This window comes from Oncorhynchus mykiss, chromosome 22, assembly GCF_013265735.2.
Source record: "Oncorhynchus mykiss isolate Arlee chromosome 22, USDA_OmykA_1.1, whole genome shotgun sequence".
NCBI classification, from domain to species: Eukaryota; Metazoa; Chordata; class Actinopteri; order Salmoniformes; family Salmonidae; genus Oncorhynchus; species Oncorhynchus mykiss.
The window spans coordinates 12,198,650-12,213,680 of record NC_048586.1 but is presented as its reverse complement, the minus strand read 5'-3'; the positions used below and the strand labels follow the sequence as shown (position 1 = coordinate 12,213,680).

At 40.7% G+C, this 15,031-nt stretch overlaps 1 protein-coding gene across 1 annotated transcript in view; it reads right to left on the bottom strand.

Moving 5' to 3' along the window:
• Positions 1-2,697, bottom strand: part of LOC110501399 (rho GTPase-activating protein 6) — a 59,071-nt gene extending 56,374 nt beyond the window's left edge. Inside the window, exon 1 of the mRNA XM_021578941.2 lies at positions 1,882-2,697. Coding sequence (XP_021434616.2) covers positions 1,882-2,307 — 426 coding nt within the window. The 5' untranslated portion in view covers positions 2,308-2,697. The remainder of the gene's footprint in view (positions 1-1,881) is intronic.
• Between the last annotated feature and the right edge of the window lie 12,334 nt (positions 2,698-15,031).

Sequence of the window (15,031 nt, the reverse complement as noted above, 5' to 3'; positions counted from 1 at the left end):
GGGCAAGGTGACATCACCTGAACTCTCATTTTAATACACCAAATGTACCACAATATTCTCTTACAGAATTTAAATAAGTACCGCTTTGTAACCAACATCTGAGAAGGCGTATTTGGAGATGGGCATGGTATAAATAGCTACTGGTGCCAAAATTTGACTGTAGTGTGTCAGCAAATATAATAAAAAGTTTACCCTATTGATCTATGGGAAAGATACTTGTATTTTTGCCCTTTCCTCTGTGTTGCGTCTTAGTTAGTTACTGTGAACCGCATCACAAGAGACATGCCAAACGGGAGATATTTATATATATATATATTTATATATATATATATATATATATATATATATATATATATATATATATATATATATATACAGTATATACTGTATATATAGTTGATGCAAATTTAATGTTGGTTGAGTTGCTTTGTGTATCACCAAATTAGCTTGAGATTATTTTTACGGCAATCTGCTCACTGCATCCTCATTGCTTGACATAGGCATTTCAAAGAGCTGTCAGTCAAGGCCTGCTCATTAATATATTTCCCCACCCACTGGGAGACGAGTCAGGATCGAGGGGAAGATGAATGGAGAAAAATACAAAAAGATCCTTGATGGAAACCTGCTCCAAAGCACACAGGACCTCAGACTGGGGCGAAGGTTCACCCTCCAACAGGACAACAACCCAGCCAAGAGAACACAGGAGTGGCTTAGGGACAAGTCTCTGAATGTCCTTGAGTAGCCCAGGCAAAGCCTGGACTTGAACCTGATCAAACATCTCTGGAGAGGGAAAGGGGGATACCTAGTCAGTTGTACAACTAAAATGTGTCATCTGCATTTAACACAACCCCTCTGGTGCGGGGGACATCCACATCATCGGGCACCCAGTGAACAGTGGGTTAACTGCCTTGCTCAGGGGCAGAACAACAGATTTTTTACCTTTTCAGCTTGGAGATTCGATCCAGCAACCTTTCGGTTCATGGCCCAACAGTCCTACCCGCCAGGCTACCTGCCATCCAGAAAATAGCTGTGCAGCGACACTCCCTATCCAACCTGACAGAGCTTGAGAGGATCTTCAGAGATGAATGGGAGAAACTCCCCAAATACAGGTGTGCCAAGCTTGTAGCGTCATACCCAAGAAGACTCGAGGCTGTAATCACTGCCAAAGGTGCTTCAACAAAGCACCGAGTAAAGGGCCTGAATACTTAAGTGAATGTGATATTTCAGTGTTTTATTTGTTATAAATTTGCAAAAATGTCTAAAAACCAATTTTTGCTTTGTCATTATGGGAGTTGTGTGTAGATTGAAGAGGGGAAAAATAATTTATTACATTTTAGAATAAGCCTGTAATGTAACAACATTTGGTAAATGTTAAGGGACTATAGGCTATAACTACAGTTTCTATAGGCTATACAGCAATAGGCTACAGGTTTTTGATATGGCACATCCACCTTTGTCAGACAGCAGTTTGTGGTGACATCATACTGTCTAATTGACATCCTATTGCTCAATTGTGAGTGTTTCAGACATGTCACAACAAATATACAATTGAAAGTTAGAATGGACATTTCCCAGGAAAACAGGTGTAAATATTACTATGACTCTATACATGTTTTTGAACCTTGTAATTGACTGTTACACTGTAAAACTAGGTGGTCATGTCACGATACCACTACAAATGCTACTACTTCCACCTCGACCTTCAATCATAATCATCATCATCATCATCATCATCATCACCTTCATTCACGTGCTTATCGCTGTGTAATACAACCTGTTGTCTACATCATGGACAGTTTGATCAACAAGAATATAATCGTGATCACCATCATCATCAACAACAACAGCATCAATAAAACTGTAATTTTAAGACTTGCTTACTTCAGATTTCCATGCAGCATTTGAATGAGGGATGGATGGTGGAGATGGCTTCTTTTGAAGCCACTTTCTAGGTGAAAATAAAGTGCTTGAGCTTCCGGTTGGAGTATAGGGGCTTCTTTTAGTGGCTTTTGAATCATTGTCGAAATGGCCAGAAGTATCCAAATATATTGACAGGCTTGAGGATGCCGATTGACAGTGTTTAACTCCGGCTGTAAGGCGCGCGTCTAGTTTGGAGAGGCTTTCGTTTGAGGCTCGGAGCGACTTTTGATCATCTGCTTGACCAGATGTCCCATCTGGTTCAGTCCCATCGCGTTTTATCAAAGCTGGGTCCAAACTTATAGCCTTTCTCAGTCTCCGTTTGGACCTTGTTTCGGATGTTTGCGAGGAGCATGAGAAAACGCTGCTCAGCAACCCGTGCGCGGACATATCGTTATTCTTAACGTTTCACAAAGTAACATAGGCTACTATATCGCGTTCATTAAAGCGATCAGAGATTAAATGGTTACCTTGAATAAACATAATCACACGCCTTCCATTCTCAGTGGTAAGGCTGGCTACCTGTTGCGCCCCATACGACCCTGATATTCAACCAAGAAAACCCACAAACAAAAGTAATTCGCTCAGCTATAGTTCTTCTTTGTTAGTTCTTCCTTTTCATAATTTACAAGAACAGGGATGGTAGTATAGTTTCACAACCGTGGACTCTTGCGTGTCACCAAGCTTCGCCCTTCTGAGTAATAAGAAATAGATGCATGCATCTGACTCATCGCATGAAAACCGCTCTACTCCCAGTCCCGCCACCGTCATAATTAAATGTGATTTCACATCCATAAAATATATTGGAATAGAATAAGATGTGGTTTTGTGGGGTACACTGAAGAAAAAAATGAAGGTTCTTCCTCAGTTCTTAAGGTTCCGTGGATAACTATGTATTAGCGTACAGCAAATTGGCCAGTGTTAAAGGCCCAGTGCAGTCAAAACGTGATTTTTTTGTTTAATATATATTGTTTTATAAACACACTGTTGGAATAATACTGTGGAATTGTAAAAATGATGATAATACCCTTTTAGTGTAACAGCTGTTTGAAAATACCGCCTGAAATTTCAGCCTATTTTAGTGGGATTGAGTTTTGGCCTGCCTGGTGGCATCACCAGGCGGTTTATTAGTTGATAGACAAATAATATAGTTCCAAACCTCTGCCAATAACAGCTAGTTTACAGTTTTCCCCTCCCCACTCAGACTACTCCCAGACAGTCCTAGTAAAATTATTGCTTGAGAAATTGCTCTTTGCTAAGAAGCTACACTACATGGCCAAAAGTATGTAGACACCTGCTCGTCAAACATATCATTCCAAAATCATGGGCATTAATATGGAGTTGGTCCCCCTTTGCTGCTATAACAGCCTCCAATCTTTTGGAAGGCTTTCCACAAGATGTTGGAACATTGCCGAGGGACTTGCTTCCATTCAGCCATTCAGCACAGAATGGTCAAGAATGTCATTGTCTGCTGTAGTGTTAAGATTTCCCTTCACTGGAGCTAAGGGGCCTAGCCCGAACAATGAAAAACAGCCCCAGACCATTATTCCTCTGCCACCAAACTTTACAGTTAACACTATGCATTCGGGCAGGTAGTGTTTTCCTGGCATCCGCCAAACCCAGATTCGTCCTTCGGACTGCCAGATGGTGAACACGTTTCCAATGGCTGCGAGCTTTACACCACTCCAGCCGATGCTTAGCACTGCGCATGGTGATCTTTGGCTTGTGTGCGGCTCCTGACAAACAGTTATTGTGCTGATGTTGCTTCCAGAGGCAGTTTGGAACTCGGTAGTGAGTGTTGCAACTGAGGAAAGACGCACTTCAGCACTCGGCAGTCCAGTTCTGTGAGCTTGTGTGGCCTACCACTTCGCGGCTGAGCTGTTGTTGCTCTTAGACATTTCCACTTCACAATAACAGCACTTACTGGGGAAAATCTAGCAAGGCAAAAATTTGACTAACTGACTTGTTGGAAAGGTGGCATCCTATGACGGTGCCACATTGAAAGTCACTGAGCTATTCAGTATAGGCCATTCTACTGCCAATATTTGTCTATAATAATTGCATGGCTGTGTGCTCGGTTTCATACAGCTGTCAGCAACGGGTGAATTTGAAGGGGCATCCATATACTTGTATTTTTATAGTGTATTTTTGTTTCTTTTTAACAATTTTCTATGTAAACAATCACAGTAAGGTACTTAATATTTGAAATGATTTGAAATTGAGATTGGTCTGCATTGGGCCTTTAAAGATACACTATGCAAAAATCTCTCCAACATTTCATAGTGGCTAAAATTCAAACAATTCACCTAATTTTAGTTTATGTGACAAAACAAGCAAGCTGTGAGATATATTTTACATAACCAAAACTATTGCATTTTCGGCTGTTTGATGCTGGTGTACAAAACCTCAAGTAAAAGACACAAAATTGTAACTTAAGAACGGGAAGCATGGAAATAGCACACATAGAATAGATATACTGCTTTTTAGACTTGCTTTCAATTAGAATGACAGATCTATAACTCACCTTTCTATGTGAATTTGGTCAGTCACACAAAAAGTTACATGTACCAGCTTTAACTAGTTTAGATTTTTTATTGTAACATTTCCAGTGTTGATTCAAGTGTTAAATTAAGACTACATTACTGTACATTTTACAGTGTAGTGTTGGCGTTAATCAGTGGAAGAAAAAGTACCCAATCGTAATACTTGAGTAAAAGTTAAGATACCTTAATTGACTCAAATAAAAGTGAAAGTCACCCAGTAAAATACTACTTGAGTAAAGATCTAAAAGTATTTGGTTTTAAATATACTTAAGTATCAAAAGGCAAGCAAACAGCTCAGACCCTCGTGCATACAGGCAGTTAACCCACTGTTCCTAGGCCATTATTGAAAATAATAATTTGTTCTTAACTGACTTGCCTAGTTAAATAAAGGTAAAAAAAATTAATAAAATACCCCACAAGACATACCACCAGAGGTCTCTTCACAGTCCCCAAGTCCAAAGCAGACAATGCACAGTACTACATAGAGCCATGACTACATGGAACTCTATTCCACAGGGGAGAAGCTCCAGGTGGTATCCGATTTTAAGTACCTAGGCATCATACTTGATTCCAACCTCTCTTTTAAAAAGCATGTGAAAAAGGTAATTCAAATAACCAAATTCAACCTAGCTAATTTCCGATTTATACGAAATTGTTTGACTACAGAGGTAGCAAAACTGTACTTCAAATCTATGATACTCCCCCACTTAACATACTGCTTGACTAGTTGGGCCCAAGCTTGCTGTACAACATTAAAACCTATTCAGTCTGTCTACAAACAGGCTCTCAAAGTGCTTGATAGGAAGCCCAATAGCCATCATCATTGTCACATCCTTAGAAAGCATGAGCTCTTGAGTTGGGAAAATCTTGTGCAATACACCGACGCATGTTTTGTATTCAAGATCCTTAATGGCCTGGCTCCCCCTCCACTCAATATTTTTGTTAAACAGAAAACCCAGACATATGGCAGCAGATCCACAAGGTCTGCCATGAGAGGTGACTGTATAGTTCCCCTAAGGAAAAACACCTTTAGTAAATCTGCATTCTCTGTGAGAGCTTCCCATGTCTGGAATACACTGCCATCAGACACACATAACTGCACCACATATCACACTTTCACAAAATGCTTGAAGACATGGCTAAAGGTCAATCAGATTTGTGAACATGGTCCCTAGCTGTGTGTTGCCGCTTTCCATGTTGTCTGTTGTCTGTAGCTTGTGAGGTGTGGAAACACTTTGTTGCTTTTATGAATTTTGTCTTGCTGCTTTTTGTTTTATGTTGCTCTGTCTGTATGCTGCGTCTTGCTTGTCCTATGTTGCTCTGTCTGTATGCTATGTCTTGCTTGTCCTATGTTGCTATGTCTTGCTTGTTCTATGCTGCTATTGTCTATATTGTAATTGTTTTTAATAACCTGCCCAGGGACTGTGGTTGAAAATTAGCCGGCTGGCTAAAACCGGCACTTTTACTGAAACGTTGATTAATGTGCACTGTCCCTGTAAAAATAAAAATAAACTCAAACTCAAACATCAGGACCATAATAAATACAAATACAAATGTAAATGTATAATTGAAAATATACTTAACTATCAAAAGTAAAAGTACAAGTATAAATCCTTTCAAATTCCTTATATTAAGCACTGCAGATGGCCACATATTCTAGTTATTTTTATTTACAGGGGCACACTCCAACACTCAGACATAATTTCCAAACAAAGCATGTGTTTAGTAAGTCCGCCATATCAGATGCAGAAGGGATGACCAGGGATGTTCTCTTGATAAATGTGTGAATTAGACCATTTTACTGTCCTGCTAAGCAATCAAAATGTAACGAGTACTTTTGGGTGTAAGGGAAAATGTATGGTGTAAAAAGTATATAATTTTCTCTAGGAATGTAGTGAAGTAAAAGTAAAAGTTGTCAAAAATATAAATAGTAAAGTAAAGTACAGATAACCAAAGAAAGTACTTAAGTAATACTTGAAAGTATTTTTACTAAAGTACTTTACACCACTGGCGCTAATAACAAGTTGAACCAAAACCATGCCCATCATTATCATATTTCCCAGAATGATCTATTGCAGGTCGATTGATTAATTGATCTTATGCTACTAAAATATAAATAACATACATTTTCTAAACTATTCCAATCTTCTAATTGGACTTATTGCACCTGTTACTGAAGTGATTGTTCCAGTTTAGATGTTAAAGGTAATCTCATATCTTAGTCTTCTCAACCCTGACAGTCATTCTGAATGCAGTTAGCGGAAAAAAAAAAAGTTGGATATCCCCACTCTGGTACTCCAATAGGAATTACACATCACTTTGCAAGCCAGCATAATGTGACTTGCAGGCCTGATGTAGCCTGTAAACTACGAGTTTCTGGTCACTGTATTATGGTAAAACAAGGCCCTCAAAGAAGGCCTTATGAAATATATCTTTAAAAATTTGAAATTAATGAATGCAACAACCATCTCTCTGTCACTACCAAACACAATCATTGGTGGAACTGGTAAAAATTAGCTCGAAAGGCACCCTGGTAAAAATGCAAATAAGGCTTAAAACCCAACACAAGGGCTATTCAATTCCGGTCCTGGAGGGACGAAACATTTCTGGTTTTGGATGTTTCTTCAAAAATCCATCCCATTAATGGTTCTTCAGAGCCCCTTAAATGGTTCCCCTATGGCATTGCTCTCAAGAATGTTATTTGGTTCCAACTTGCACCTTTATTTTTAAGATTGTAAGTGTACTTCATAATTTCAGTCATCTTTATATTTCCCTTCAATAATCAAAAAAGAATACTGTACAAGGTTCCTTAAAGTTAAGTCTGTTGATATAGCCATTTCCAAAGGTAGCACAATAATTCCTTTAATATGTTATCATTTGGCTCTGTCTGGATTCAAACTCGCCACTTAGCTCACCAGCATGTCAACTTTGGCAGAGCCTTTTTCCCTTGGAGTAAAGCTGCTGCTGCTGAGACATTTGTCAAATATAGGAACAGTCTCTTCCTGTGTAAACCCTAGGGAAAGGACACATCTGATAACATAGCTTGTGAACCAGGACTGTATAGCTCTGATCAACATTAATCAGATACTGGAAACCACTAACAGATACCAGAAGAGATTATAAGAGTTGTTTCTCGTTTGAGACACTTATTTCACCACTGTCACCACTGATAAATCCACCATAATTGAAAATTTCAATAAGCATTTTTCTACTGCTGGCCATGCTTTCCACCTGGCTACTCCTACCCCTGTCAACAGCACTGCACCCCCAACAGCAACTCGCCCAAGCCTTCCCCATTTCTCCTTCTCCCAAATCCATTCAGCTGATGTTCTGAAAGAGCTGCAAAATCTGGACCCCTACAAATCAGCCGGGCTAGACAATCTGGACCCTTTCTTTCTAAAATTATCTGCCGAAATTGTTGCCACCCCTATTACTAGCCTGTTCAACCTCTCTTTCGTGTCGTCTGAGATTCCCAAAGATTGGAAAGCAGCTGCGGTCATCCCTCTCTTCAAAGGGGGGGACACTCTTGACCCAAACTGCTACAGACCTATATCTATCCTACCATGCCTTTCTAAGGTCTTCGAAAGCCAAGTCAACAAACAGATTACCGACCATTTTGAATCTCACCATACCTTCTCTGCTATGCAATCTGGTTTCAGAGCTGGTCATGGGTGCACCTCAGCCACGCTCAAGGTCCTAAACGATATCTTAACCGCCATCGATAAGAAACATTACTGTGCAGCCGTATTCATTGATCTGGCCAAGGCTTTCGACTCTGTCAATCACCACATCCTCATCGGCAGACTCAACACCCTTGGTTTCTCAAATGATTGCCTCGCCTGGTTCACCAACTACTTCTCTGATAGAGTTCAGTGTGTCAAATCGGAGGGTCTGTTGTCCGGACCTCTGGCAGTCTCTATGGGGGTGCCACAGGGTTCAATTCTTGGACCGACTCTCTTCTCTGTATACATCAATGAGGTCGCTCTTGCTGCTGGTGAGTCTCAGATCCACCTCTACGCAGACGACACCATTCTGTATACTTCCGGCCCTTCTTTGGACACTGTGTTAACAACCCTCCAGGCAAGCTTCAATGCCATACAACTCTCCTTCCGTGGCCTCCAATTGCTCTTAAATACAAGTAAAACTAAATGCATGCTCTTCAACCGATCGCTACCTGCACCTACCCGCCTGTCCAACATCACTACTCTGGACGGCTCTGACTTAGAATACGTGGACAACTACAAATACTTAGGTGTCTGGTTAGACTGTAAACTCTCCTTCCAGACCCATATCAAACATCTCCAATCCAAAGTTAAATCTAGAATTGGCTTCCTATTTCGCAACAAAGCATCCTTCACTCATGCTGCCAAACATACCCTTGTAAAACTGACCATCCTACCAATCCTCGACTTTGGCGATGTAATTTACAAAATAGCCTCCAATACCCTACTCAACAAATTGGATGCAGTCTATCACAGTGCAATCCGTTTTGTCACCAAAGCCCCATATACTACCCACCATTGCGACCTGTACGCTCTCGTTGGCTGGCCCTCGCTTCATACTCGTCGCCAAACCCACTGGCTCCATGTCATCTACAAGACCCTGCTAGGTAAAGTCCCCCCTTATCTCAGCTCGCTGGTCACCATAGCATCTCCCACCTGTAGCACACGCTCCAGCAGGTATATCTCTCTAGTCACCCCCAAAACCAATTATTTCTTTGGCCGCCTCTCCAGTTCTCTGCTGCCAATGACTGGAACGAACTACAAAAATCTCTGAAACTGGAAACACTTATCTCCCTCACTAGCTTTAAGCACCAACTGTCAGAGCAGCTCACAGATTACTGCACCTGTACATAGCCCACCTATAATTTAGCCCTATCAACTACCTCTTTCCCAACTGTATTTTATTTATTTATTTATTTTGCTCCTTTGCACCCCATTATTTTTATTTCTACTTTGCACATTCTTCCATTGCAAAACTACCATTCCAGTGTTTTACTTGCTATATTGTATTTACCTTGCCACCAAGGCCTTTTTTGCCTTTACCTCCCTTCTCACCTCATTTGCTCACATTGTATATAGACTTGTTTATACTTTATTATTGACTGTATGTTTGTTTTACTCCATGTGTAACTCTGTGTTGTTGTATCTGTCGAACTGCTTTGCTTTATCTTGGCTAGGTCGCAATTGTAAATGAGAACTTGTTCTCAACTTGCCTACCTGGTTAAATAAAGGTTAAAAAAAATAAAAATAAAAAAATAAAAATTGCCCACAAGGTTTAGAGTAAGACCCCTGAATGTTCCAATCAGACTTCCCATTATGTTGTATGTGTCCTGGAGGGCAGGTAGTTTACAGCCCGACAGGATGCTCTCAATTGTGCATCTGTAAAAATGTGTGAGGGTTTTAGGTGCCAAGCCAAATTTATTCAGCCTTCGGAGGTTGAAGAGGCCCTGTCACCACACTGTATGGGTAGGTGGACAATTTCAGTTTGTCAGTGATGTGTACGCCGGGGGGCTTGAAGCTTTCCACCTTCTCCACTGTGGTCCCATTGATATGGCTAGCGGGGTACTCCCTCTGCTGTTTCCTGAAGTCCAGGATCAGCTCCTTTGTTTTGTTGACATTGGGTGAGAGGTTATTTTCCTGGCACCACACTCCCAGGTCCCTCACCTCCTCCCTATAGGCTATCTCATCATTGTTGGTAATCAGGCCTACTACTGTTGTGTCGTCTGCAAACTTGATGATTGAGTTAGCGGCGTGTGTGGCCACGCAGTCATGGGTGAACAGGGAGTACAGGAGGGATTGAGCATGCATCCTTGTGGGGCCCAAGTGTTGAGGATTAGCGAAGTGGAGGTGTTGTTTCCTACCTTCACCACTTGGGGCGGACATTCAGGAAGTCAAGGACCCAGTTGCACAGGGCAGGGTTCAGACCCAGGGCCTCGAGCTTAATGAGGAGCTTGGAGAGTACTATGGTGTTGAATGCTGAGCTATAGTCAATGAACAGCATTCTTACACAGGTATTCCTCTTGTCCAGATAGGGCAATGTGCAGTGCGATGGCAATTGCATCGTCTGTGGATCTATTGGGGCGGTAAGCAAACTGAAGTGGGTCTAGGGTGTCAGGTAAGGTAGAGGTGATATGATCCTTGAATAGTCTCTCAAAGCACTTCATGATGACAGAAGTGAGTGCTACTGGGCAATAGTAATTTAGTTCAGTTTCCTTTGCCATCTGAAGGTTGAACATGTTGAGATTGTAGACTCCTAAATTGAAAGTGCAGTTCGTTTAGGTAATTTTACAGCTATGTTTTCTAGCTATCCAGCCAGCCCATAGAGAGAGCATTGCAGATGGTGTAGTCCACTTGAGCTGCAACAGATTTCCACAATGATTTTCCATGTTGCTACCAACTTTTCTATAACGCCCCCAAAAAAATGTTTCCACAAAAAATATTCTTCTCATAGTGTTATTTAACAATGTAAATTAAAATAATGAGTGGTTTTTGGTGGATTCTTCCTTTAACATGTCCAGTGATTTTGTCTACCTTTAAGACGTTCGTATAGAAAGTAGAGGCAACAGTTACATGCCACAGTTTGTTTCCATTTAACTGTCTTGTGTTGATAAGAACAGCTAGACTGAGGTAAAAAATAAAAATTAAACGTTTTTAGTAAAAATCTAAAATGTCATATAATGTTGGATGTGGTTTGTTGAAAAATTGTTTCCATGATCCATTTATGCAAATTTGAGCATCAATAAAGTGGTGACAGCCTGTATGCCCTGCCCACATATCTGTTTAATGTCTCAGGTAGCCCACAAAAAAACAGCGTAGATAGAATTCAATAATTGACAAATATTTGCCATATTCTAATGATCCTCATGTGTCTACTTATCGTCACTGTCCGTGCCATAGTGTCATGGTTTTCTGTATGTGAAGGAGAGTCGGATCAAAATGCGGCGTGTAGATTGCGATCCATGTTTAATAAACAAACGTGAAACACGAATCGATACAAACACTACAAAACAAAGAACGTAACGAAAACCGAAACAGCCCTTACTGGTGAGAACACAGAGACAGGAACAATCACCCACAAACACACAGTGAAACCCAGGCTACCTAAATATGGTTCCCAATCAGAGACAATGACTAACACCTGCCTCTGATTGAGAACCATATCAGGCCAGACATAGAAATAGACAAACTAGACAATGAAACATAGAATGCCCACTCAGCTCACACCCTGACCAACCAAAACATAGAAATATACAAAGTAAACTATGGTCAGGGTGTGACACATAGTGTAACTTGCACTAGGCCTAGTAGAGATCTGAAACAATTTGATGGTGAATCTTGCAAAGAACTTCAGGTATTCTTGAAAGTCAAGACAATCCTTGTCTTGCAAATCAACATACTTTTCCTAGTTGAATAAATGGGAAGCAGTAGGGATTTAGAATTAAATGTGGAGTGGAGCCAGACATACTGTGTATAATATGAGATGGTCTCTGCCCTAACAATTGGAGTCATTGTCTCAAAGGCGGGAAGGCAGGCGGTCTGATTATCTGTCTGCGTATTGACCGATAAAAGAGCATCACTGTTTATTTAGAATTTACGGTAACATACTGTACCAAACAGTTTAAACAGCAAACAAACATATTTATTGGGGGTGGAAATTAAGTTGTACGTTGGGAGTCTTGCTAATGTTCATGTGCACTATAAACATCGCCTACTCAGAGGGTAAGAAATGGTAAATAAAATGCAACAATATTATCGAATTAAAAATAAAACAGAAGTGTCTGTCCTATACCTAGGCGGTATAAGAAAGCTCAGGAAATATTTTTGTTTTTTTGGACACATATTTAACCCCTTATTTTTGTTGGCACAAAACTACCTCCATATTTCCATTGGTTTGTATGGGTTACTTTCAGATGAGTCCTGTGACACTTGTGGGGGTCATAGAGCAGAACGGAGAACCCCCATCATGTTTGTGAGCGTCTCCTCTTTCCAGAGAGTGTTGTCTTACGCTACAGACGTTCAGACGCTATAGATGTGAGAAGACTGATTTTCGGAATGTGTCATGGTCTGACGAACATCGCTGTAGTTCGGCCACCTTCCACAGCAGATGCAGAAGACCGACATAGTCAGATGGGGTGGATTGAGCCCACCATTTTGATGGGTATTTTTTAAATTATGTTACTTCTGTTGACGCACAGGTGCTTCAATAATCTCTTAAGGATTTAACTTTCATGGACTTTGTGTCCTGCTATCAATCCCTATTTATTACCCTGCTACCCTTATTACAAACCCTGAATAGTATTTCACCAGTTGCTTTAGCAGTTATATTTCCTCAAGGTAAAACATACAGTTATGACTATAACTACTGTTCCCAGAAGGAGGGAAACGAGGTACAACACAGCTATGGGGAGTTTGTGTGCTAGTGCCCTCTGAATCCCCGCCTTCCACAGGTGATAAACCAGAGACACGGATTCATTCCTTCTTCTCAGTACCGCTCTTCACCGAGCCTAGAATTGGGCTGCCCCTGAACAGGTGTTGTACTTAGTTTCCCTCTTTCAGGGAGCTATAGTTATAGTCAACTGTAAGTTCCCTTTCAATCGCTCATCTCTGTACAACACAGCTATGGGGATAGGACATCACGACCCAAGCAGACACCAGCGGACACCAAATGAAATGGCCCATGGCAGACCACCCAGAGCAATAGACTCCACCATCATTTTACATTTCAGTCATTTACCAGACGCTCTTATTACATTTTAATACATTTTTCGTACTGGTCCCGTGTGGGAAATCGAACCCACAATCCTGGTGCCATGATCTACCAACTGAGCTACACAGGACATAAAACAGAATCCAGTGTGAGAGACGCTCCTTAGAAAGTGCACTCCCACAAGACAGATTATCGAAATAAACAAAAAGTTTTTCACACAAACTGAGACCCGGACACAGGACATGTAACTGTTACTCCTCAGAAGAAAACGGAGGAGGTGAAAAGGGAAAGAACTCAAATCTAGAGGCCTGTAGGACATAGTCGTGACCTTAGGGGTATAAGGCCGCATTAGTGCACAGAGTCACTTTAGATTTGCCAAGGGTGAACTGCATGCAGGAGCAGTGAACGGATAACACGCTGAGATCTCCAATGCGTTTAGCTGAGACCAAAGACACAAGCAGGGCGGTCTTGTAGGAGAGGATCTTCAGATTCACAGACTCCATCGGTTCAAAGGGGGCGTCACACAGCATATCCAAAACAAAAGCCAAAGCCCAAAAGGGCGCAATGGGTTTAGAAACCGGCCTGAAATGGCGCACACCTTTTAAAAACCGAACTGCCTGGGGATGGAGCCCCTAGAGTGGCACCATACAATTCCCACATAACACGCTGAAATAGCTTCAGGGTGGAGAATGAATGGCCCTGCTCGAAAAGCCCCTATAGGAACATTAAAATGTCCACCAAAGAAATCTGAAAAGGAACAATGTCTTTATTTTTTACAACAAAGCTCAAACACCCGCCACTCATATCCATACAACCCTTGCCATCAGATTAGTTCTTTCAGGGGCAAATCCTGTTTGTCAAGCAAAACTTTTTGTGGAAGGTACAGTACTACGCAGCACACAGACCCTCTCGCTCAATCATCTTCGTCAAATTTCTTTGTAGGCCTATTTGGCAGGGAAAATGTTAAGCCAGCACTATAGCCAATTGCCTCTTTCTGTTTAATAGTATTTTATTAAAGAATGTGAAACAAACGGTTCTAACTAGCACCAAAAAGGTATCATGTATAGCGACAAACCTGAAGGACCCTATATGGTTCTACTGTACAGGGCACCTTTATTTATGAGAGTGTAGGCTTTAGTATACCGAATTTTATGAAAATAAAACATTTCAATAAAAAAATATATTATCTGGTACAAGGCCGACATTTGGATGTTTCAGTTCAAATATACTTTTTGTCACATGACTAAAGAAATGGAAGCATTGTGATTTTAGAGACAAACTAATAATAGCCTATGGTTAAATGTTTAGGCTATACTGGGCTCTCACCACCATCATCATTATCATTATTCACATCATTCTAATTCATTCCAATCACAATAATCAACTTTGGTATTGACATCAGTGAGAAGGCTTTCCAAGTGAGAGAGACACATGGGTAGGCCGACCAACAGAAAACATCTGAAAATGAAAATTATTATGAAATTCGGATCACAAAAATCCAATGTTTATTTAAATTCTGCCTTTTCCTCTACATTTTAACAATCTAGTCAGTCAATTTAATATAAAACAACATCACAAAATCTATTTGGCCTATATCATTGCATTTAGTTTCATTAGGATACAGAAAATGTAGGCTATTTCAATAGAACAGAATACCATATTTTTATAGATTTAGCCAAGGTTCAACTTTAAGGCAAAAGCATCTTTTAAGACCATTTTGAAACTCACCTCATGTCTCAGCCTGGTCTCATAGACTGATCATAGACATAACTGAGATGTTATGTTTGGTATGGTTACATAAGACAGAAGGTTACTTAAGGTAAAAAATGAAAGGAGGGTGATTGATTGGAGTGGAAGGGTGG